The 25,794-nt window shown below is 47.9% G+C and overlaps 1 protein-coding gene across 6 annotated transcripts in view; it reads right to left on the bottom strand.

Annotated features, from left to right (window-relative positions):
• Positions 1-3,190: 3,190 nt before the first annotated feature.
• Positions 3,191-25,794, bottom strand: part of DPP8 (dipeptidyl peptidase 8) — a 25,439-nt gene continuing 2,835 nt past the window's right edge. Inside the window, exons 1-20 of one of the 6 annotated variants that reach the window (XM_017830310.1) lie at positions 24,747-24,799; positions 22,558-22,827; positions 20,930-21,042; positions 19,850-20,023; positions 18,811-18,979; positions 17,493-17,603; positions 17,005-17,133; positions 15,146-15,207; positions 14,091-14,191; positions 12,593-12,770; positions 11,234-11,393; positions 10,190-10,269; positions 9,277-9,429; positions 8,565-8,700; positions 7,676-7,821; positions 7,042-7,188; positions 6,485-6,637; positions 4,919-5,061; positions 4,106-4,217; positions 3,192-3,543 (exon numbers count right to left, since the gene is read on the bottom strand). In XM_017830310.1, coding sequence (XP_017685799.1) covers positions 3,421-3,543; positions 4,106-4,217; positions 4,919-5,061; positions 6,485-6,637; positions 7,042-7,188; positions 7,676-7,821; positions 8,565-8,700; positions 9,277-9,429; positions 10,190-10,269; positions 11,234-11,393; positions 12,593-12,770; positions 14,091-14,191; positions 15,146-15,207; positions 17,005-17,133; positions 17,493-17,603; positions 18,811-18,979; positions 19,850-20,023; positions 20,930-21,042; positions 22,558-22,816 — 2,649 coding nt within the window. In that variant the 5' untranslated portion in view covers positions 22,817-22,827; positions 24,747-24,799 and the 3' untranslated portion in view covers positions 3,192-3,420. Of the gene's footprint in view, positions 3,544-4,105; positions 4,218-4,918; positions 5,062-6,484; positions 6,638-7,041; positions 7,189-7,675; positions 7,822-8,564; positions 8,701-9,276; positions 9,430-10,189; positions 10,270-11,233; positions 11,394-12,592; positions 12,771-14,090; positions 14,192-15,145; positions 15,208-17,004; positions 17,134-17,492; positions 17,604-18,810; positions 18,980-19,849; positions 20,024-20,929; positions 21,043-22,557; positions 22,828-24,172; positions 24,235-24,746; positions 24,800-25,794 lie in introns of those variants that run through there. The other 5 variants (XM_017830311.1, XM_017830313.1, XM_017830314.1 and 2 more) reach the window with 5 other exon arrangements.

The raw sequence follows: 25,794 nt of genomic DNA, 5'->3' as shown, positions 1-25,794 counted from the left end.
CCATTCTAATACAATGAAGTTAGTTATTTTCAAAGCTTTACTCAGTGCTTTGAGCTCGTTATTCCATTGAGTTTGTAAAAAATAAGCAGTTGTAGGTAGGTACTAATTTTACTTTGTTCTGAATAAAAAGAGACCGTGAGAAACAAAGGGGGTGGGGGTGAAACCCAACAGCTCTGCACATCCCACACTCACGAGGCATCACTGGAAGCTGCATTAAAATGAGGTGAAAGAACGTGCTTCCACCAGAAACAAGCACAACCCATCCCAAGCACCTCAAAAGGGGGGGAACTGCTGGCACCAACACTCAACAATTCAGTATCTCAGCACTCAGATCCCCATATTTCACATATACCCTTAAATATATGAAAACTTTCATCTCAAAGTAACCTGTGCCACCACCAAGGAAGGCTCAGTCCTGCCCCTGCTCAGAGCAGGTGTCCTGTTGGACATTCCAACCTCTGGTTTGGGAGCCAAGGGGATGGCTTCCTCCTCCAACCTCCCTTGCATGTGCTCCCCCAGGGTCTCACTAGTTCTGCTGAAAACTCACATTAACCAAGAGATTTTTTTTAACATGCAGGAAGTGACAAAATATAATCCCAAATATCAAACAGACTGGAAACCTCCTCGAGCAACATTCCCATCTCCAGGACTGTAAGGTCAGACCAGCACCTCACCATAGGAGGTGCAGGAATACCACTCCCCCTAAAAATATGGATACAACAGTCCCTCAGCACTGACACCTTCCTACCTCTGCAGTCTCGATCACAACAGGCTTTGCCCTTCTTCACTGGGAATTTAGCTGGAATCAGACTTCATCTAAGGCATCTCTTCTGCAAGAACTACAAAACTCTGGTGATAAATCCTCCAGCACTTCGACAGGATAAGAGAGCACGGGGTCTTAAAGTGCTTAACTACGGTAAAAAGGAAAGAAAATGGTGGGAAAGGAAGAATCCATAATTTATGTTGCAAAACAGAGCAGTTACAGTACGTTGTACTTTAATAGCTTTTCGATGTGTATATTTAAAACAGGGGAAGGATGCATTATTAAAAGTTATATGTCAGCACTTATAATCACATCCTGCCTCAAATCCAAACCCAGCCTGGTTTACTTGCATAACATTCAGTTCTTCAGTTCCCCAAAAAAAGCACTGTTTGATGAAGGCCATTTTTGTTCTGTTTTTTTAAACAAAAGGATCGATTTCATCTTAAAAATCATATACATTTACATTCAAGGGTAATCACCTCTAGAAAAAGAACAAAAACACCCCAAAAAAGCAAGTTAATTTAATATTGAACAAAATATAAACAACCTTGGAAAAAGGTGATACCATCCACGTGAAATTTTATACATATATGTATATATGAACAGATATAGATATATGGATATATAATACAGCATAAACACATTGGGAACACAATGGAATTCCAGAGGAACAGCTTATTCTTGTCTCCACTCACTGTTGTGTTTCTCCTCTCTCAGTGCTGACTGTAGCACACATCAGTGGGATGCTGCCTTTGCCTCAGCCACAATTAACCACTGAGAGAAGACATTCCAGGAGCTGGGCTCCTTCCCTGCCATGCCCTTCCCAAAATAAACCCGTTATTGACCTGCCAGTGGCATTTTAACTGATCCACTTACAATCACTGTGGTCTGAAAACCAGCAAACAGCCCAAACCGAACCTCCCCGCTGCGGAGGGAACGCGCCCTCACTGCAGGCCTGTTGGCTTTGGCTCTTTCGTGTGTCCCAAATCCCAGATCCTGTTCTCACACAGGGATTTTACAACCGTGTAAGTGCACCAGCTCCCACTGCTTCGGTGCCCAAGGCCAGCGGTTTAACTGGAAAATGATGCGGTTTGATCCGACACAGCCAGACTCTGTTCAATCCCCCAGTTTCGGGATCGAGCTGAACAGCACAAAAATCAAGGGAAGTACAAGGTTACAACATGTGGAGTACTAAGAGTGTAAACACCAAGAGTGATTCCAGATTTTCAGCAGATGAAAAGAAAATCGTGCTCTGCTCCTCTCTAGCACCAAACGAGGAAGAAAAGGAAGTTCTTGGGTTTCTAAGAAAACCATTAAAACTTATCGGAGTCTCAGAGGCAAGTCCCAGGGGTGGAATTTCCTGGATTAAAGAGAATCATTTTGCTATGGATTTCTATCCTAAACGATCTGTTGCCAGTTAAAAGTGCCCTCACACCCTTATGCTTTTCAGCCAAGCCTGCTGTGTAGTTAAAACCTCACCAGCAAAGCCACCGGGACTGCAATCCCTCGAGGATTTGTGGGGTTACCTGAAGCTGCACGGAAAGGGGTTCTCAGAGACAGCATCAGCATCATTATCATGCTACAGAGCAGTGCTAGAAAAGACCCAGGAACAGGGGACTGGACAGAGCACGAGCCTGGGAAAAAGTCCCTCATACAGCAGGAAATTCTATGGAACAGTTCATATTGCCCCACATCCTCTGCAGAATTAAGAGTATTGAATTTTAAAATCCTAACAGGATGCAGATGCCTATATCATGCTGATGTGAGGGTAAGGAAAGAGTATTGCAAACCCAGCTCCACAGTGAACATCAGGGAAAAATGTCAGTGGGATGCACTTTGAAGCTTGTTTTAAAATTTACAGAGTTTCAGCTCTTTGACTTAAGCTAGTTTGCACCTCAGAATAAAAGATCGTTATGTCCATATCACAGTAAAATATCAACTCACTTCCCCATTGAAATCAAGTACAATCAGGATAGGATCTCAAGCTGCTGGAAGAAAAAGAGAATGATTTATCCTGGGGGAGAAGGAATCGAAGAACCTGGCATCAACTGAACTGAATCCAAACTTTAAATTCATTAGGAGGCAGCTTAAAAGTCTTTCTTCTTAAAAAACAATTAACATCTAGAGAGGTGATGTGTCCAACTTGTGACCAGCTTCTAAGGAGTGAGACACATCCCCCTCATGAAGCATAAAAGCTATATGATAGCATTTAAAATTAATACAAGTTGTAACCATTCAGGTAAACAAAATCCTGCTGTGTAGTGAGCAAATCATCCAGTATTATGTAATAAGATACCAAGGAACACACTGTAAAAATACATCAATTATGTCATAATGCTTTTAAAAAGTGAAGCTCTGGTGCTGCAGAAGGACATTATTTTCAGTTTCAGCTCCTCCCCCCAGAGAACACCCATGGTACTGTGTTATACCACAGACAGTGGATTTTATTTACAGCTTAAACTTCGAAGTTATTAAATCACTGTACTTTAATTTCCTGTATGGCACCAAATTTACTTCTTTAAAAAAAGTGTCTGTGAGTGTGTGTACATGTGTGTACGTGTGGCAGGCACCAGAATGCAACGTTCCATCCTGTTTGCTCTCCTTCCCTGCACCTCCTCGTCCGGAGCACAGCCCGTGGAGCGGAGTGGAGGGGTTGGTCACAGGGCCTTCAGGGCAGCGATGTGAGAGCCCAGGTTCTCCTGCAGGTAATACAGCAGGTGCAGTTCATAGTGCTCTCCTGACTCAGGCACCCTGATGCTGTGTCTCTCCTGAGGGTAGATCTAAAAATGGAAAAAAAAATTGTAGATATCCACAAGAGTCACGGGCACCAACGTCTAAACCCGTCCCAGAGCCACATTCCAAATGTCCATGGAATCCCCCTGCATTAACTCTGAGCTAACACACCTCATCCTCCACTGCCTGAACCCAGAGAGAACCCACTGCACCCCCTGATCCAGGGCTGAGCCTGGCTGAGAAGAGGCAGCTCCTGCCCAGAGCCAATCCATCAATCAGGGCATTCCCAGTTCCCCAGTGTAGTGTGGGATACCTGGGCTGCACCTGCCTGACCAGCAGGGTTTAATCAAATCCATAACCCTGTTCCACACTGCATGAACACTCCTGCACTGTCTCCCAACCGAGACCTCCTTGGGAGCAGCCTTAGCTGCTCATTTGCCCAATTTTTTTTGTTTATTTGTAAAATCTTACTTTTAAACAAATGCTGGGCTCAAATGCTACAGTTTTATCCTAGAATTCCAAGCTGCCCTGCACAGCCATGCTGCAAGTTCTAGTTCTGGACTCCCCAAAGACAGACACATCACCTTTACACCCTGGTTCTGGCCTTACCTGTAAGTCATAGGGTTTCCCAGCTCTCACCAAAAAGCTGAGCAGAATACTGGTGTGTGCGAAGTGAACGTTCTCATCCAGGAACCCGTGCAGCAGCAGCAAGCGGTTTGGTCTGGGAAAAGCAAGAGGCAAGCAGTTCTAGGCAGCATCCCAGCCATTTCACAGTCCACACACATCCCTTCAAAAACACTCCTTGGAAAAACAAATGTTTCCATTAAAGGCGGTGACTTCACTGCTGTAAATTGCTCTGGATGGATCAAACTTATTCCTTCTTCCTCTGAAAGTTCTTCCTGCACGTGCATATCACAGTCAGACCTTTTATCTGGGTATCTTATTTATTCTCAGCAATATTTCCTGGCTTGGACAATGCAAGGACTTAAACCTTGCTTAACACTGCTGATTGTCAGCTCTTTGGTGAGAAAGCCCCTGGTCCCAGCCTGCTCTGCTGTGCTGACATAGCCTCAGAACAGGCAGAAAACATCCTGATCAACTAATTTTTGTTCCACTTAATGTGGCTCTGAAGTGCTAATCACAGCTGAAGATATGTTTGTCATTTCTTTAGACATAAAAGATACTCTTTAATTATAGCTACTATGAAAAGGATTACATGGAATGGTCTGTAATTATACAAATGTTCATTCCAGTATTAAGTTTATTAGTGTTGGGTACTGGTGGGTTTTTTAATTGTTATTTAATGCGAGCATTTGTGATTCCAGGACCCAACTGCCACAAACAGGGAGGTAAAAACGCGTCTGTGGGGCTTGAACTTTCCTGGTGGGAAAAGCAGAAGGCAAGAGGCAGAACCAAACTCACTCAGAAGGGAACTTCTCAGCCTGCATGGCCACGGATCCCAGGTAATAGCCCTGCTCGTTGTGCTCCGGGTGGCCCATGTAACGCTCCGTGTATCCCGTGTCGTAGAAAATCCACAGCGTGACGGGGGCTCCGGCTACAGCCACCTGAGAATTCCACAGGAGAGGGCAATGACAACACCAACCCCTGACCGGGCATGTCCCTCCCTCCCCCAGCTTTATCCTGCTCTAACTGTGGAAAAAGCAAAGCACTGCCCGCCCTCCCTCCCCCATTTCACACGTGGCACAGCTGGGCTATGACCCACACGTGCTGAACACAGGGAGATCCTACAGATAAATCAGAAACAAAACCACCTGCAAGGGCTGCTGAGGGACGTGGATTTTGTGGATTTTTGTGCTTTTAGGTTCATTTGAATATCTAACAGAAACTGGGAATGACAGCTCCCTAGGACTCAGTTACCACCAGCTTGTAGAGAGGCTTGTGGAAAAAAAGACCCAAACCCCCCCCTTTGCAAGGTAAGCGTTTTTAAAAGTAAAAATATAACATATATATATATATATAACATATAAATATAAATCATTATGGATTGAGACAAATAATCATTAAACCTTCCAGTAATATTAAGGTCGGACTTGGAGAAAGCAAGAGCAGCCACAAAGTACAAAACACACCCCGAGAGCAATATCCAGCTCTTCCCACATCTCTACCTTTGAGATGTGCCCAAAGGCAGTCTGGACATTTATTACAGTGGTCTAAAGTCAGGTAATCACAAGAATTTCAGCACCTCTCCCCATCCCCAGCCTGCCCTCCCGGCTGCTTCAGAGCACACTGCTACGAAGCACCACAGGCAATTTGATCTGGGAATAGATCTGTCTGCAAAGGAACTACTCTCTCAGGGCAGGAAAGAGGGAGGAGGATGAGAAGAAGGTGTTGTTTTTCAGCAGGATGGTTTCTCTTACCTGGTTCACAACACAAAGAGCTCAGCTGGCACAAAGTGGGCAGCAGCTGAGACGAAGGCACCTTCAGCACAGGTGACCTGAGACTGGTGGAGCTACACCAGCACAGCTAAGTCACTGCGAGCTCAACAGTGCAACAGCTTCAAGCTCTCTTACACAGATCCAGAGAGGGAACATCCATCTGTGCTCAGCTGACTGGGGGGAACAGTTGCTCCTCCTCACCCCAGCTCATGAGAACAGACTCAGATATTCCAGAAAAACTGGCCTACCCCAACAGCCCCCCACTCCTCTGTCATGCCAGGCTTCTTGAATGGCAAATGTGTTCTGCCCAAAGGTAGAGTGCACGGATTTCTAGATCTGCTGTCTGTGAAATACCAAAAAAATAACCAAAGCCTGGAAGCCTAATTAGAAACACCACAGAATAAATAAATAGAAAAGCAACTTCTCTCTGAAGTCACCCAAATAGAAGAGTCTTGAAGAAACTGCACTGTGCCCTCACGTGTCCAGAGCAAGCTCCGAGGTCTTTGTGCTGTGAACACTCATGGGAGGTCACACAATTAAAGGAAAAATTCTGTCTGCACCACCAGAGTAAGTACTCAATGCATGAACATACCCTGAAGATATCTGACCTCTGTGTTAAAGCCATGAGGGAGAGGTATCCTCCGTAGGACCAGCCGTGGATGCCGACACGGTCCAGGTCGATGAAGTCGTACTGCGACGCCAAGTACTGCAGCCCTTCCACCTGGTCATCGATCTCTATCTGCCCCTGCGAGGCACAGGCAGAGGCAAGTTCTGCTAGTTACAGGAAACAGTTTCATTCCCAGGATTTCCCAAGGAAACTACCTCCAGAGCTTTGCTGTCAAAGAGTAACCCATGCTGAGAATGGAAGTGTCCTGCAAATCGCAGCTGGTGGGAGTCACGGCCCCCCTTAGGCGCCACTGTGTGTCAGGGCTGCCAAGCTGGAGCTGCCTCACACCTCACAGACCATGACATTTTGTCTTTCCCACACTGAGCACCTTTCCTCCCTCAAATCTCACCTATACCCAGTTCCTCTCCCCAAACCCAGGCAGTGCTGGGCACCTGCACCAAACCAGTGCTTCAGCTCACGTAACACTGGGACTCAGACCCACCTCTGGCTGAGCACAGAGCCAGACTCAGAGCTCCACTTACCATTTTGTATTTAAAGGCTCCTTCAAACTTGAGCCCTCGGTGGCAGGAGCCCCTGTTGTCAATGACAACCACAACGTAGCCTAAGGAGGCCAAAGTGTTCAGTCGGAAATACTTGATTCCTTTGAACCGGTTGTTCACCAGCTGTACCTGGAGTACAAGAGCAGCACAACCACATGTGAATCAGAATCCAGAGGTCACCTCTTAATCCAACTTCTCATTTTATTTATATTTCCCTTCCTTTAAATGGTTTATATTTTTATAATGTAAAGTTTTTAAGATCCCTACTCCCTGCTGAATTCCCTCTCCCTGCTATGAAATAACCTCTCCTCCCCCATTCTGTGTCACAGGTATGAAGAGCTGAACTGAGCTCCAGTGAGGCACCTGGAGAGGAAAGGGAGATAGAACTGGGAACAGGGACTACCTGACTCCCCTTTGCCCCAGTTCCATCTCTGCTGCTGTTCTCAGACAGGGGAAGTGCCTCAATCCAAGACCTGGAAATCCTGACTCCTTACAGCACCTTTGGCCAAGCAGCCACGCACCAAACAGGCAAAATGCCACATGCTGCCCTCAGCATGGAGCAGGAACTGTTCCTGCAGGAGAGGGCCAGCCAGCCCACCCCCTGCTCACCACTCACCTGAGGGCCTCCATAGATGAAGAGCACAGTGGGGTACTTCTTCCCAGGCTGCAGGTTGTGAGGTTTGTACATCATTCCGTACAGCGTGAACCCCGTGGAGCTCTCGAAGGAGAACACTTCAGGGGGAATGTAATCGGGAAGAGGGCCTGCCATGGGAGGGAACAGAGAGCCTGGTTTAACAGGGCATGGATGAATAACGCAGCTCTGCTTCAGCCCTGCCCTGTCACCAGTCTCACTGCAGTCCCAGCAGAGCTCTCCCATGTTTTCCAGTGGATGTGGCTGGGTCTAGACAGAGACAGGGAATGCCCCAGCCCTCGGTGAGCTTTCTCAGCCCTATCACATTCCCATCCCTGCTCTCCTGCTAACAACAGTAACTCTTCTCCCCTGACAGCCATTACAGATATCCTGTCCCTTCCTAACCCCTCTTAGGACTCACACATTAGTATGTGGAAAGCACAGGATATGAAGCATGCCTTAGGGAAATCGAGATGAAAGGGAACAGAAACACAACAGAAAACAAAGCCCAAGAGCTGTATCGCAATCGCAGGAGCAGGCAGCAGCACACACTGTTTAAGAGGTGCACACCCCTCCCCAGGAGCACACCCATGAAAAGACACATTGCACAGCGTAAAGGAGTGCACTTAAATCCCTTCCTGAGCTAAAACTTGGTATTTTCCATCTAAATTCCTTCATGGTCTGTTTACACCCATTTGTTGCTGAGCTGAAAATGTCCCTCCTGTATTTCCAAGAACTCCTCACACAAGGCTGAGTTTCAGACAAAAGTCCAGTCACCCACAACAAGAGCAAATCTCAAGCAAGCATATGCTGGGGTTATCTTTCATCCTGTGACCCTGCTTGTCCTTTTCCTGTTCCTCATGCATACCATTACCTGCTGAATCCAAAATGGTAGCCCAGAATTCCTTTGTCCTGTGAGCTGCATCATCTTCTGACCCTGTGAGCCGGTACAGTGACACACAGTGGGGGTTCTTCTGATTACTGTACTTGCTGATGAACATGTCACAGTCCTGGGGAGAAAAAGAGCATGCCCTGAACTCCTCAGTGCAGAGGCACAAGTAAAACTGAACATTTCTTTCTGCATCTACATCTTTCAGAAGATGCTTATGGACCAAATTAAAGCAGGAAGTCTGAGCACTTTTGACTCTGAAACGCTACAGTCCTTGGCAAGGCTCATATTAACACTACAAAGCCAAAGATACACCTGCAAAGCCAACAGTGGCAGAAGGACCTGGTCACACACCTCCCTCTGGGTAATGAATTCCCAGCTGGATGCCTGGAACTCCAGCCAGTCCTATCCCAGGCTCATCTCCTCTGGTCACTGCTCTCTAATCCACTTCAGAAAAAGAGTCAGGCTCAAAGAGTTTCCAACAATTCATCCTGTCTCCTCTTGCCTGAAGTGACCTGGAGAGCAATGAACTGGAAGGTCAAATCTGGTTTCCAGGGTGGTTTTACACACTGACTGTACAACGTACAGGAGCCCACAACACGGCATAAAATGTGCTTTTGTTATACATAAATACTGCCTTGGCTGCTGACTGATGAAGGATAAGCCTGGTGACAAGGCAGAGCACCCCCAGGCAGACCTGGCTGACGCAGCAGGCGTGGGAATATCCACGTTCTGTCAGTCGCTTCACTTCCCCGGGATTCTCGTAGTTCACAACGTACAAGTGATGCTCCAGAGGTGAGTCTTTTGTGCCTTGAAAGTACACCAGTTTCTTGGCTTCATCCACATAGATCTGTCAGAAGCAAAACAGACAACACATCCCTCAAGATTGTTCCTTGTCAAAGTAATACCCAGTTCTTCTGCCTCCAGGTCTCCCCTCAGGCCCACTTCCATAGTGCTGAGTTGGAGCCCAACAACCCACAGGGAATAAAAGCCAAATGACTGTTCTCACTGTCCACAACTCTGTCACAGTTTGCATTTCACACCTGGTTGATCAGCTCTCTCACATAAGTTCTTTGCTGTTCCCAGTCTCCCCTATTGTTTGCTGTGCTAAATTACTGTCCCCCATTCTTTGTCACCTACACACTCTTCAGATCCTTTCCCAAATCATGTAGGATATAAATCATCCCAGAAGGAAATCAAGGCAGCAGCTCCCTGCTATATTAAATATTCCTCAGTTGTCCCTTCTTTTGGAGGGACAGCAGAACAGATTCAAACTCAGGTCAACTTGCACATCTCATTCCCCAATCCCATTTCTAACTACTAGGAAGGATTTCCAAGTCCTTTGCAAAGACCAAACCAGTAAAACACTTCTATGTGAGCTGCTGTTTGATTCAAATGATCAAAGAATTCACCCAGCTCAGAGCTGGAAGAACAGCAGTTTGGGGAGCATTCCTTCCCTCCTTGTGCAAGCTGACAAGTTATATTGAACAGAAACACTGGGTATTCTGGCTAAAACCAGACAAGATTAATGGATTATTGTGATCCCTCCAAGAGACCATCTCCCTGCAGTGTGTGTGGCAGGATATCTGTGCAGGAAGAGCAGGGCTTACGTTGGATCCATGTCTGCCAAGCACTTCCCATTCCCCACTAGTAATCGCTATCTCCTCTTTGATGAGGCACTTGAAGTCACCTGCAAAGAACAAACATAAAGAGATTTTACACTTTAAATTTTTACAAAACATGGTCACAATAATTCTTCTTCCCAAGCTTTTTTCCTAGAACTAAGCCCAAGAGCAACCTGTCTCTGCAGCAGACCCCCAGCTCTGCCAGCTCCCCAGACAATGTCAGGGCTGGGGCTACTTAACATTCTGTGAAATATATGTCAAAGGATTCACAGGACTTACTTTTATATTTTTCAAAGTATTTTGTCACTTGCATAGAAATAAAGGTTTTACACTTAAAAAATGGGTGGGCAAAGGGAATGTGAAGTGTCAAAAAATGGGCAATTTTGCAACAGGGTAGGGAACAACTCTGCTTTTCTAAGACAGTCTAATTTCCCTTAGAATGAGGGAGACATAACAAGAAAACAGGTCGTATGCATTCAGAGAAATCTAATCCACCCAGGATATAAGGCTACCTGGGAAAAAACAACACACCAACAGTTGCATGAAACTAGGACCTCTAGGAAAATTAGGTGTATTTTTTGTGCATGCAGAGTTCAGTAAGTGCCTTTAACACACACCAAGTAAATTAAGTATCCCAGCACGAAACTGCAAATTAAAGGACACGTGCTGTGGAAAAGTCACTCTGGGAGCTCTGCACACAGTGACATCCTGCATCTGAGCAAGACCAAACCCCAGCAGTGACAAAGAAAAGCCAACTAAGTCTCACAGTATCACAGGCAGCTTTTTTCCCCCATCTGCTTTTTGGAAACTTTTCCCTCTAGTCCATAAGGAAGGGTCAGGGTTAAAACTAATGCATGCTGAAAACAGAAGAATTTCTGTTCAAGAGGAATGACTGTACAGGGAAGAGCTTTCCTGGACAACAGCAGAAGTTTCCAATAAGATAGTAATTCCTGCCAGCTGGAAGGACATTTATTTCCTCACCAGGCAACAGCAAATGCCCAACTAAAGCAAAAGGATAATATCCCTTACTGGGGGCAGGGAGGCCTCCACAGGACCGTTTGTATTTGCTCTCCTTCAGCACGGAGGTGACTTTGTACAGGTGCCGGAATCCTGTTTTACACTCGGAGGCAAAGATGAACTCTATCTCATCTTCCTGGGTTTGGGGGAAAACATGGAAGATATCATGGATCTGTGGAGACAGAGCAATGGGTTATTGTAATTAGTCACACAAAACACCTTCCTCTTGGTGCTCAACACACACCACACAGTCCAGGCTAACTGGGTGCAGCACTGTCCCTTACTGGGAGAACCAGTTACACTTTGAGCTGGGGGATCTGCAGCCAGTCCCACATCCCCACAGCTCCAGCTTGTTGCCAGTCTAACTCTATATGGTGGTCACCAAACTAATGAAGTTTTTCTGCACCTGCCTTTCTAGCTTGGTCACAGGGGTGGATCCAGCCCTGCAGACCTCTGTCCTGTGCTGTCTGCAAGCCCTCAAGTGAAGGGTTATTTAAAGAAAGATGAGCTCACGTCATCTTCCCACTCATCAGGAACTCTTCCTTCAAGGGAAAACCCTTTGAGGGACTTGGGAGCATTTATCTGCACAGGATGAGCTGCCAGTCAAAAAACACTCCAGCCAGTAAAAATACTGGAGGAAGGAAAACTCACTGCACCATCCTGAAACCACAACACCATTGCTAAGGAGAAAACTTGGTATCATAGAGGGCAGTCACTGTATAGGGACCATTCACTGGAAGGCTTTGTGCAAGTGCTCTCTGCTGAAAAATCCAGCCACCTGCCAGTGATTGATGCTCCAGGCACACCTCCAGTGGCATTCCCTTTGATCCTTGGATCTGTATCTGCAGCAGTGTGAGGAGGGGCACACATTTTTGCAGCAGTAACCAGGCACACCAGCGTCTGGTCACAGCACAGGCCCTGCAGTTCACCTGCCACAACATCACACCCCAATCTATTTCACCAAAAACAGTAGTTCAGGAGGGAGTTAGTGCTTGTCAGCAGACTCTCAGGACTTGTTCACCCACTATCATCTTGCTACATCTTTGTTGGCTGAAGAATATTTAATCTGGTGGTGAACGACCAGCACCAAGAAGCTGCAGAGTGTCAGTAACACTGTGGGCAAGGGGGTGCTCAGGACCCCCAGAGCCCTGGGCTCTGCTCCTGCCTCTGAACACTGTGCAGCCTCAAGCAAAGCAGCTCTTGTTTTCACATCCAAATCTTCCTGTTCTCTACATACTGTTTTTAACAGCAGGAAGCGCAGAATATGCACAGAACTTGCACAGTGGGATCCCTCTCTTAGGCAGCACAAAAAACACCGGCGCTGCTCAAGTGCTACAAACTGTCAGAGAAGGTTGAAATTCAAATTCTTACATTTATCCAGATGTCTGTTGTTTCTTCATAAATAATGAAAGGTGTAACAGAATCTGGGACAGCATCGATGAGTTTCTGCCTTTCCATTGCATCATCTTCTGTGGGGATGAATAATGCAGGAGGGATCAGGACTATCTGCAGCCGAGTTTGGGAGCGATCCAGCAGGATGGACCAGATGCTGTTGGGGAGACAGATATTAGAGAAAATAACATGCAACCATGAGTATGACACAGGCCTGAAAATCTCAGCAGACACTCACTAGCACCAGGCATTTTGGGGGAGCCAGGAATGTTCGACTGCAGATTAAGCACAAAGTCACGTGCAAAATTTCACCCACATAAACAAATTTCTTCCACAACACAAGAACCTATTTCACTTCATTTCAATATTGCATAAGCACTGCAGGTTCAAAAGTTTAATTCGTTCCATTCTCCCTGATTTGAATTGTGCTTCAAGGGAGAAAGAGAAGAGAAAAATCAGAGGGAATAATGAAGCAGAAAAATCTCAATTGAAATTTCAGGATGCTTGTAAAAATACTATTGCTTTAAACCTACACCTGGCAGAGAATAACACTGGCACCTCAATGGATTGGCAGCAGCCCCTGCCAAATTCTGATGGCTTTGCATGTAGCTCTAACAATAATCCTGCAAAAAGCAGGATAATGTAACAAATGTGTCCCTGGACTCCTTCCACATTTGAGGGGGGAAAAAACCTAAAAATGTGAAAGCCATCTTTAGATTCAAAAACTGGAGGAGTGCAATTCTGGAAAATCATGGAATCATTTAGGTTGGAAAAGACCTTGAAGATCATCGAGTCCAACCATTCCCCCAGCACTGCCAAGCCCACCACTAAACCATGTCCCCAAGTGCCACATCTACATGGCCTTTAACTCTCTCCAGGGATGGGGACTCCACCACTGCCCTGGGCAGCTGCGCCAGGGCTGGACAACCTTTTCGGTGAAAAACCCTTTTGGAGAAGCTTCTGGTGAGTTAGAAACGCTGTACTACATCATCTACAGGGTTAAAATGACATGCAAATGTAAGTAGCACTTACAGCAAGTTTTCTGATCAGTAAGTCTGGTCAGCAGGGATGGTCCAGTGGTTAGGGCTCTAGCCTAGGGCCTGGGGGACTGGGCTCATTTCTCTCCTCAGCCACAGACTTCCTGCGTGACCTCTCACTTAACCTCTCTGGGCTTCAGTTCCCCATCTGTAAAATGGGGACAATAGCACTGCACTCTCTCTCACAGGGACGCTGAGAGGACACACACACCAAAGGCTGCGAGTGCCCAAAACCAAAGCAGCGGGGCCAGGGACCAGGGAGAGAGACAGTGAGGAGCCTGGTTTGGCTTTTGGAAAAATGGTCCCCTTTGCACAAACGAGTTGGTAGCAATGTAAAAGTGAAAGCAGGCTTAAGCTGGAAGAAGAGAGAGACCGCTACAATCTGCTTCTGACTGTATCACCCCAAACCCTCTGAGCAGAGACAGGAGTAACATACGCACTATTTTCCTTCTGGCGTCCACCCAGCTCTAGCAATGTACTCTACTCCTTCAAAGAGGATCTCGAAGGGCTGAACTAGCTCTTTATCCACAACATCTGCAATCTGTTGACAAAGCAGCAATTCAGTGACACTGAGATGAACCCCCACAACCAGTTTTTTCATGCACGATGAGAGTCTGGACACAGAAGACTTTTTCTGTGCAGCTCATGCAATTGAGATTGTTCAGCCTTTGCAGCACAGCAGGAGAGCTGCACTCTACCAGTACAGCCAGGGCTGGGATCAGGGAGCCTGGATGCTGCTCACAAATCCATCCTTCATCTCGGACAACTCACTGGAACTCTCAGTTGCCCTCTGGGAAGGGGAGGTGGTTTGTACTTGAGGGTGCTTTTATGGGCAGGTGCTGAACGTCCTGCATGACCTCCAGTTATTAACGTGCTGCAGTCTGTTCCTGCTTGGACTGGAAACAAGTTCCAGTGGTACCCAAAGGGTCCTGAAGGCTTTCCCTGCCTTTGCTGGCTGACACCAGCATCACTATCCCAACAGGTGACTGCTGATGGCTGAAGGAGCTCAAGAGTAGAAGAATCCCCATAATTTATGGCTGTTACTGTATCTGTTTGGTAAGATTGATTTCCCAGCTGTCCAAAGTTGTTGGACTGGGCTATGGAAATTTCTGCATCTGTTAAAAAATCCCAGGGCAACAGCAAAGTTCATCTCTTTCCATATGGTTTTGTAAGGTGATATATTGTCTTTGCAATCAAATTTTCCCAATATCTGCAGCCAATCGAGAGATCAGTCACAGAAGGTCTAACCACCCACACCTAAAATGCTCTGCTCTGCAGCTGGGTTTTTACACCAGTGGTAGGGAAGGAAAGCACAGCCTTGAGAAACACTGCTGCACACAGACACCAGGAATGAGCCAAGGGCACTGCCTCCAGAGAAGCCAGTAAGCCATCACAACCAAGAAAGTGCCTTTGTACTGAACTGGAAAATGAATGTTACCAAAGAAGAATCACAGCAATTCTGTGTATTTGGCAAACAAACAGAACAAAGACTTACTCTGCCTTCTGCATTGATTGTCACCTCAGAGATCTTGAAAGTGACCTTTGGATTTGCTGTACCTGTAAAAACAGATGTGACCAGTCAGGCACCAGTTGTTTGCTGGGATTATTGTGGTGTTACTCACACAGAACTGGAAAAGGCAAACAGCAGAATGCTCTTTGATCACATAACCTCCATGCCTGTGTGAGACAGCACAGAACAGGCAGGGAACTGCAAACATGAGGAGATTTAGTGGATTGTAATCCTGCAAACATGCTACTGTCACAGTCAGCCTTCTCTCTCACAGTCAATGGATGCAGGTACTAGTTGGAAGTAAATGCTCAGGAGTGATCAGTACAGCAAAGCAAGCTTTGGTTCCCTGTTTGGCTCTTATTCTCAAGGTAGTACATAGAAAATGACCCAGTGCTAAAAAGCATGTGTGAAAATTAACTGTGAAAATTAAACCTAAAAGCCTACTGCCATCACTAGTGCCATTAAGATAATAAAGCTCCATATTTCTGTTGATCAGTGAAAATCTAAAGTTAACTCTTTCCACAAAGAAGCAACTCATCCTGCTGTACAGCCCCTGCCCTGCTCCACACAGGGAAGAGGGAATTTAAAGAATAAATCCACTGCCAGTTGATCCATGAGGCAATTCCATGTACTCTGAATATTCTCAATGCTGCTGTGAAGTACTCCCACTTCACCAAACCTCATGCACTGAGGTGAAACTACTTGCCTTGGAACACAGTGCCAACCTATTTAAGTCCTTACTTCTCCCAGGGAAGAATGTTCTCCACTTTCTCAAGCTTTACCCTCATAACATTCCACAGGAAAGGGGTGTTGTCCCTGCAGCTCACATTAGAAGCTGAGACCCACAGACTAAAACCTTTATTTGGGCTTTGGTTAGCTCAGTTTCTTTGCATTGAATAATTTCAGAAATCTGGGTGTCCACAAGCACCACAAAAACCACAAGGAGTCACCTCTTGCTTCCCAGGCTCACAGTGAACCTTTCCCTCTCCTCAAAACAAGTAGTAAATGAGGAAAAATAGAAGACTTTTCCCAGTGGATCAGGGCATCTGCAAGATCTGAATGAATTCTGCAGCTTGGAAAGGTCACCCAAACAGAAGATATTTGTCCAAAAAATGAAGATTTCAGCAGTGAGGAAAGAGAGCAAAGCACTGTCATCTGTGAGCCACACACCCTGCTGTGACAGCAGGGACATCTCAGAAGGGTCAAACTCTTCACACCTGACTGAATCAGACTTCAGCAGGTCTGCTTAAATGCCACTTCCCTGCTTCCAATGACACTCCAGTTTATGTGCTTCAAGCCTGCCCTCACCTCTTTTTGCTGAAGCCTCCAGATCATACATTTTTCAAAAATATGACCACAGGAGGTTTTCCTGGCAGGTTGCAACATGCTGAGTTTGCTGTTCAAAGTCCAAGAGCAATCCTGGAGAACTGACTCCTTCAGAACTTGAACTGCAAGGGCACTGCCAGCAGCTAAACAGAAACCCTCCCAAAAAAACCAAAAGGCTATCATTCTGCAGCTGTTCCCTCAGGAAACGGGGCTGTAACGAGAACCAGCTCCTCAACAATTCAGATCTGCCAGGATCTGAGAGAGCAGCTCCAAAATAGTGACCATCAGAGAGAGTTTCTGCCAACTCCTGACACCCAGACAGAGCCCTCAGTAACCACATGGCTGCAGCATCAGCACAGTCACCAGTGACCCATCTAAGCTCTAGAGCAGCTTCCCCAAACATGTTTCCACCACTCCAACACATCCCTGCTCTAGGCTCGGAGAGTCACTGCTCTCAGGCACATGGAATGAAATTCCACGTCTCCCAGACACAGGGATGTAAAGCTTCAGGCTCTCACCAGTTTTGGGGTACCGGAAGGAATCTGTTCTTCTTGTCTCCAGCATGGGGGATGTGACATGGATAATTTCCACCTCTGACTCATCGTTTTCTTCATAGAGAATTCGAAGGACTTTACCCCCATCCAGTGCTGTAAATGAATTAACATTGTAGAATTAACGGGACAGCTCTCGTTATCAGTTATTGCAGGCATCAATTATCTCAGGAGCACAAGCAGATTGGAAGGAAGAAGAAAAATCCAACAAAGCCTGTGATTCATGTTTCATTAAGCAAAACTCTGAGACTCTTACAACTCCCACCTCTGTTGTGAGAAGGGAAGTCTATTCCTCCAGTGCTCACAAGGCCCCTGTAACATACCCACTGCTGACAGCTCAAAAGAAATTATAAAGTTTCCATCTTGCATAGAGACAAGTAACAGAAAAAAAATAACTCTGCCCTGGACCGCAGAGCAGGGAAGTCACTACTTGTGCCTTGATCCACCACACTTACTTGGCTGTGCCCTTGGGCACCACCAGTAGCCAGTGTATCTGTCAAACTCCTCCTGCAGCACAAAAGTGGCCACGCCAGCAGATTTTGGATCCTCCTCAACATTGGCCAGTTCTAGAAAAAGACACCAAAGAATTAGTTTGTGATGTGCTGTAGAACCAAACCAGTTCTGCATTATCCCAAACATGACCTGAGTTCACCCCCCTGGGAAGAACTACACGATAATAACTCTGACTTCTCAGCAGATTTGTCTTCTGCTTCCACCCTTCCCTGTTGATTTATTTAGGGAGGATTTAATCCTCTCTGGCATGGCAGCTTCCTTTAGGAAAAGAAAGCCATCCTCCCCTCTTACTCCTACCTAATCAGGCTCTCAACTGGTCAAAAAAGAAAATGTTCTCTCTACCTGAGCTCAGTGAGGTGGAACCACAACTTTTAAGAAAATCAAAGAAATAAAAACAACCCAAACCTTTCCTGAACAACTGAAACCGAAAACATCAACATTCAGAAAAATGAAAGCACCAGTATTTCATTCCCTGTACAACCCAAAAGTAACAGACTTACATAACACCTCAACATGATGACATATCCATAGGGCTTCAATATTTTTCCTGTTACCCTGGAGGTAACTTAGCAGCGCTCCATAAATAATTATCATCTGAGAAGGAGTCATTGCTACAGTTTATTTTTACTGTACTTACATAATATTTTAATATTTAACATTTGAATAATCTAAAGCATTATTATAAAGTGTCAGGAATTTTAATTAACTAAAATTTAAATGACACAGTTTAAGTACAAAATGTAATTGATTTTTTAAAAGTGTTTTATCCACAATTCCCCATGTTCTTTCTTCCTGGTCTAAAATAGAGTTGGAGAGGGTAAGAAGTGAGGACCCAGGTCACTGAGTATGAGGGGCCAGCAGAAACCCCAGTGCTATTCAGAAACTGCCTCAATTGTTTTTCAAAGTCTCTGCAGCCTGATTTCACTGACAGAAACTTTCCTCCAGCTCTATTCCACCCACAGCTCCTCCACACACAAAAAAGGCTGTTCCAGTAAAAAGCAATGTGCTGTGTTTCAGGAGAAGAGCCCTTCCATATGTACCCACCAAACAACTCATTCTGCCAGATTCCACAGTGCAGGGAAAAGAATCATCCCCCAGTATGTGCACCAGGGGAACCGTGCAGAACGTGACAAACAAGGTGGGATAAACAGTGGTCACGACCCCGATTTCAGGAGAACCTTTAGTGCCATTGCTCACTTCAGTCTGGCAAGAAAAAGTGCAGAGGAGGTGCAGGGGTTGGATTCAGGGTGCATTAATTACCATTGTGCACAAACGTCAGCCTCCTCTCCTCCCTGGATTCTATATTGGATATCCAGATGTCGTTGCAATGGATAAACGCAATCCAATTTGGATCAGCTGGACAAAGCTTGGGATCCATCCGGATATTTGGACAACTGGTCTCTACCAGGATGGGTCTTAATGGCTGTTGCTGTTTGGAATTTAAAAAAAAAAACAAACAAAAAAAGCAATGATGACACATGAACACACGCACAAAGTGACCTGGATTTTCAGAAGGCCACAGCAGTGTGGACACTGACTACAAATACATGTTTACAGACGAATCTACTCATTTTAAACACACAAAAATACCATGCAGGTAATTTATAGGGAAAGTTGTGCTTGTACCATGGTTGCACAGGCTCTACCAGGGCTCTCTCTCCACTGCTGGGGATCAGCCCCAAATCAGAGGGCAGCTTGTCTAGAGAATCCTGGCAAACTCCTAAAAACAGCACCCTAAAAGGGGCTGGCAGAACATGCAACCTTGTCCTCCAAAAGCAGCTCAGGGTACAGTAAATTCCCCCTGACAACAGGGTTAGACAGACACCAGGCATCTGTTGTAATAATGAGAAATTATTTCAGCTTTGAAGTCCAGCTTCAGCACCAGCAGAGTAAAGGCTGCTTGTTCTGCAAGCTGTACAGCCAAGTGGTGTAACACATCCAGCACTGCCCCTGAACAGTGACCTGGAAGTGCAGCTTGGGGACTGAAGTTGTCTCTGATGTGACTTCTGACTCCATGAAGAGCAGGGAACCTTTTGTTGCTTTTTATGGACATTGCTAGCTGTGAAAAATAATTTAAAAATATCTGCTGTCCTGCCTTGCTGCCATGGTTTTTACCATTTCTTGTAATCCTCCATCTGAGTTTCTATGACCATGGAAATGCATCCCTGTGGAGGACTTCTCCACGTTTCCAGGGTTATCAAGGTCACTTGCAATAACTGATGATGATCACACTCTGCTCTCGCTCCAAGCCAAAGGAGCTCCTGGCCAGAGCAGAGAGACAGAAGAGGAGCAAACTCACAGTGAATCCATGAGGGCCTCCATCCTTCACATGATAAATCCCACTCCCTGCCTGGAATAAGAAGGTGCCACTCTCCCGGTGATAATCATAGGAGGCAATCCCGACGGTGCCGATCCGCTTCCGCTCCCGCAGCAATTCCTCTTCCCGGGAGTACATCCCATAGTCCAGGATGGCCTGAAAACAGGCAGAGAACACAATCACACCTCTGCTCTGCACGCCTCACTGTTGGAGCATCCCTGCATGCTGAGCTTCCAGCAGCAGATGGCTGTGCAGACTGCCTCCTCCTCCGGAATCCTGCTGCCGGCTGGGAGCCCACTCCTGCTCTGCCGCTGCCATCAGCACTCGTAGGTGCAGGCCATGACCGGATCCCACACAGCCGTAAACCTGACAGCCACCCCTCCCTAGCACACCAGCATTGTTCCCAATATTCCTGGTATGAGAAGGATCAGCCTGAAGGTCTGGAATGAGCAGGAGAGGCTTTGCTCATGTTCACAGACACACAGTGACTGGTCTGGTGGGAGGAGAGCGCAGCCCAGGTTTTATGTCTGGCTGACAGCCCTGGGAGATAACATGGGGAAAAATACACCTCATGCCATGTGGGGTTTGTCCCACCGCCTCCAACCTGCCACGGTGCCTGGGATGGGATGGTGCAGGCTTGCTGTGTGCAGCAGTGAAAAGGGAATGCACATTGCAGTGAGTGGGAAAGGGATGCTCTGCTCCACATGAGTCACGGAGCCACCGGTTGATCCTCGGGGGAACCATCACTTCCCCTGCAAGACAGCAGGGAAGTGATTGGAGACTGCAGGCTCCTCCAGCAATCCCCAGGATCTCACAGCACAGAATTGGATGTAAATTAGAATTTTCCATCTCTGTCAGCAAAGGAGGAATCATCCAGCACACACAGAGGCTATGATTCCAAACAGGAGAAAGCTGTGCTCGGCTTCGGGATGGCTGCAGGGCTGGCCAAGTACAAGGAGAATCTTAAAATATTTAAGACAATAAACTTCAAATTTTAACGATGGCTTACAGGTGCAAGCCTGAAGCCCACGTCCTTGAAGTGAAAAAGAAATGATGACTCACTGGAAAAAGATCCAGAAGAGGCTTCCAGGAAAGCAACAGGACGGCAGCTTTGTTTATGGTTTTGGGGATTTCAGAGTAGAAGAGTGTGTTCTCCCTGTTCTCCCCAGACATTGCTATGGAAAAGGAGGAGAAAATAAAGACAAAAGCTGTATTAGCTTTCTGTTAATAATTCACTCTGACAGAATTTCCAGAAAGTTTCCCAGGCCCTCCCTACAAGAGAAAGTACTGATGGTCTCTGCACTGCAGCCCCACTCTGGGAATTCCCTGTTTCACAGAAATGCAACTCATGGAAAAGGCAGAGGACAAGGAATTACACCCAGGCTCACCCCACTCTGCCTGAAGCATGTCTGTGTCTTCCTGCTGCCCTTTTATTCCATAAGCTTTATAAATCAAGGAGGGCCTTTCTGCCAAATCCTCTGGTGGGATACATGATGCAGCTCGTGTTTCAGAGATAATGGAAAAAAATAATCCTTTAGGGAGGTTTGAATGTCCCTTTCCTGCTCCTCTCCCTCAGTGCTATTCAGATTTCTGAAGGCTCCTGCCCAGGCACATGGGGATGAGCCCAGAGGGAGCCAGGTGTGCTCCAGGGAAGGCCAAGCTCAGGAAGCAGCACTTGGGAAACCAGAGCTCATCCCAGGGGCTCAGCCTTAACCCCCCTGTGATGTGCTTGAACTCAGCACCATTCAAGGATTATGATCCCCATCCTCTGAAAAGGGGAAAAAGGGACCGACCAGCAGTGTTTTGGCCATGTCACTGCACAGCACGTGCAAAGACCTGGTGAATCACAAACCTGAGCTTAAGCAAAGTAGCCTAAGTGGTGAGCAGTGGGGATAGAACATGGCTCTGGCTCCTAGGCCTCTGCTCCAGCCATTGCTTCTCTCCCTTCTCTCCCTAATCCAGGTTTTCACAGATTCATGTTCATCTAGTGCAGCTTTTGACAAAAGCATTCCTCTCCCACAAAGGCTGCTCCAAAGAGCCATCCAGAGGCTTGCTCACAGTATCACTTGCAGAGCCAAATCACTTCTATCAAATGAACATTAATTAGTGAAGCAATGCCCAAGTGAGGCACCAAGGCCAAGAACAACAAACTGCATCAAGTTCTTCCTTATCAAGACCAAAAATGTTGAGAAAAGTATTTACTCTTTGAGCTGCCCCCACCCTACACTGCTATTTATTCCCCACAGGATCCCTGGAAAACCTGCTCCATCAGCAGCTGAGGCACAAAGGACTTCTAAAATGACACATCATCGCTGCTTTGGAAGGAAACTTTTAAGGAGAACAAGGTTCTACCCAATATCTGTCATTGAGAGAGAGGAGATCAAACCTGCACAGCTTTGGGAGAGAGGTGAGAGAAAAGGGACTGAACAGACTTCCAGCTTGGGAACACTTGGACAACACTTGGGAACAGAGGACACTTCACAGTTCTTTTCCAGCTCTAATGGGTCACCCCCACCCATTCCCATGGGAGGTTACATCACAAGTTTTAAGGAGACATTGAGATCACGATCCTGACTTTTGCCCAGCCAGTGTGGCCTGGAATCTCTTTTGGTTTAACTGCCAGAAATCCCAGCTGTCAGAAGCAGTCAGAGCCCCACAGCCCTGCAGTGACAGGGGCTGTCACAGCTTACCCAGGTAGTAGATCCTGTCAGAATGGGGCCCTTCAGGATCGTTTTTCTTCACGAATGTGAAGTCGTGAGGGGCTTTTGCCATCATGTATCCATGATACTTCCGCGTGTCCGTCAGCAGTTTCCGGAGCTGGCTCCAGGAATGCCTCTCCACATAGAAAGGTTCCAGTTTTGGCTGCTCCTCCCTCGGGACCTGCTCCTCCCGACCCGCGGTCTCAAAGATTTCCAGCGCCGGCTGTTCAGTTTCCATGGCTGCTGCCATGTTGCATGTTTCTGGAAGGACGGAACAGCACAGGGTCAGCTCCAGCAAACCCCCGCTGCAGACCCCCAGCACACCCCACAGCAAAGAAAACCATCGCTCCACGTGGGGAATAAACCCCACAGCACAAGGAAGAGGGATAGGAAAGAGATTCCTGCTCTGGAAAACAAAAGCACCACTCGGGGGAGCGAGGACTTCGTGGAGACACAGATTTATGGCTGTTTGCCTTTCCCACACCCTCACATACCAACTGCTCATTTTAGTTCATGAGGTGGATGAATTCTTCCTCTTTAAGCTCCTCTCTGCTCCTGCCCCCTGTGATCTGCACAAATGCCCCCTCCCTGCACTGCTATGGGAATGGGGGATGACCAGGAGTGCAGCCAGAGCAAGGACAAACTGCTCAGAAGAAACAACACCAGTAGTTGCTGTGAAACCATCAGGCCATTCACAACAGCTGCATGTCCTTACTCCCATTATTCTCCTATAATTTATGGGATTTGTTTGCACTTCCTTTCAAACAAAACTCAGAAGTGTCTAGAAACGACCACCACTATTTTATCACCCCGGGGCCACAACTGCAAACACCAGGAGAAAGGGGACACTGTGTAAAAAGCCTTTCCCAGACAGATTTATCTGCAGCACAAGCCCTATCCTGCCCAGCAGGTTGTTTATGGAGCAGATATCTCCTCCAGCACTCAGCTGTGCTTCACCAAGTGTAGCTGAGCTGGCATTATCAGCACAGATGTCTGGCAGGAGGAAATCAAGTCCTCCCACTGTAAATCCCAGACCCAAGGGCAGCTCCAAAACGATCCAGGCCATAAACTCCTGCCACACAGTTCATTCCTGGAGAATCCAAGGTGTAGGATTGTCAATCCTCAAAGGGAGGGGGTTCTATATATAGGATGGAAAGACTGCACTAATGCAGCCTAAATAAAGCTCTTCCCTGGAGCAAACAGGCTCTGAAGGATCCCTGAATCCCCAGGCCAGGGCTTGGGCAGCTGGCAAAGCTCCCTGGTGGAGCAGCTCTCCCACGGCTCGGCACCGCTGAGACACCTCAGAGGAGTGACAAAGACACGTCCCACACCTTGGCCCAACCCCATTCGAACACAAACTGCCAAAAGCAAAGCCAAGCAGGTCTGGATCCACCTTTGGCAACACAAACCCAACAAACAAAGGTCTTTCTTTTGTCCACGCTATTTATAGCACAAAAACCCCAGAATAGAACAGCCCTGTACAGCTGGAGGGAGGGTCTGAGGCATGCCCAGAGCAGTGCTGTGCTCAGACAAGAGCCTCCAAACCTCAATCACAGAACCCGTTTAATCTGCACGATTCCAACAAAGAAAAGTCTCCTTTCCCCACCTACACCCGAGTGCTGCTGCGTCTTAACCCGACCTACTTCTCACAGCAAAAAAGATAAAAACCGAACAGGAGGAAACGTTACCGAGCCGTCAACAGCGAGAACGGGCACCCGGCACGGGGGTGTCGGCCCGGGCTTGTGCCCCGGGAAGATGCCGGAGGGGTCCCCACGGCCGGGGGCAGAACCCAGGGGTCCCTCCACGGCCAGGCACGTCCCAGGGGGGACCTCCAAGGCTGGGGGCAGATTCCGGGGGGGGGGGCGGTGGGCAGATCCCGGAAATCCCTCCACGGACGAGGGCAGATGCCGGGGGAAGCCCCAAGGCCGGGGGCAGATCCCAGGGGGGACCCTCAAGGCCGGGGGCAAATCCCAAAGGTCCATCCACGGCCCGGGGCAGATCCCGAGGGAGCGGTGGGCAGGTCCCAGGGGGGTCCCCCAGGGGCGGGGGAGCGGCCAGGCTTGGCCGGGGGCGGAAGGCCTGGCCGCCCTAGGTGAAGCCCCCTCCTCCCGCCCACCCCAAGGGCTCTCCCCGGCGCGGAGTACCCTCCCCGCCCCGCCTCAGGCTCCCGCGGTACTCACCCCGGCTCTCCCCGGCGCTCCGCGGGCGCTGCTGCCGGGCCGCCCCGCCGGGCCGCTGCCGCCGCTTCCGCTTCCGCTCCCGGGAGGGGCCGCACAGCGCGGCACCGGCGAGGGCGCCGCCTGCCGGCCAGGATGACCGGCCTGCGGGGGTGCGACACCCACCCGGGACACGGGGACAGGGACACGGGGACAGGGACACGGGACACGGGGATACGGGACACGCTCCTCACCCCTTGCACGGGGGACAGGACACGCATACACACTGCACAATGAACGGGGGTCAGGTCTTGCAACCTCCCTCGTGCGCCGGGACCCCGCGGTTTCAAAAATCTCGTGTGTCCCCCCCCTCTAAATGCCACCATTTCCACATAGACACTCTGCCCACAGCAGAAAAAAAAAATAATAATTTCCCAGCTGCTAATAACGACTGTTCAGCACGGGGCACCCTCAGACTCCAGGGCAGTGAGCCCCCAGAGCACCTCCAGGCTCCAGAGCAGTGATTCCCACAAAACACCCCCAGGCTCCAGAGCAACGAGCCTCCAAAACATCCACATGTTCCAGAGCAATGAGCCCACAAATCACAGGCTCCAGAAACATCCCAAAACACCCCCAGGCTCCAGTGCAGTCAGTCCCCAGACACTCCTCAGGTTCCAGTGAGCCCCCAAACCAACTCAAGGCTCCAGTGAAGCCTCAAAACACTACCGGGCTCCAAAGCAGTGAGCCCCCCAAACATTCCCAGGCTCCAGAGCAGTGACTGCCCCAAAACACTGCCAGGCTCCAGTGACCCCTCAGCCACTCATTTCTCTGCACCTGAATTTCCAAACCAAAGCCTCCTTTTGTCAAGCGAAGTCTTTTTTGCCCCCCTGTAAACCAGAAAAAACAACTTCGTTGCAGGTGCCCCCTGGTAAATGCAGGTGCAGGTGGAATTCCTGGGTCACACTGGGACCTGAACGCTGTTTTTCCCCACACGCTGCCCCAAAGGGTATCTGGGGTTTGTATTCCCAAATCAAGCAGCCTGGAGATCATTGCTACAGCTCTGCCCACCTTC

This window comes from Lepidothrix coronata, unplaced genomic scaffold, assembly GCF_001604755.1.
Source record: "Lepidothrix coronata isolate B3197 unplaced genomic scaffold, Lepidothrix_coronata-1.0 Scaffold176, whole genome shotgun sequence".
Classification (NCBI taxonomy): Eukaryota; Metazoa; Chordata; class Aves; order Passeriformes; family Pipridae; genus Lepidothrix; species Lepidothrix coronata.
Note: the sequence above shows the minus strand (reverse complement) of the source record. Positions and strands in the feature narration are given on the sequence as shown.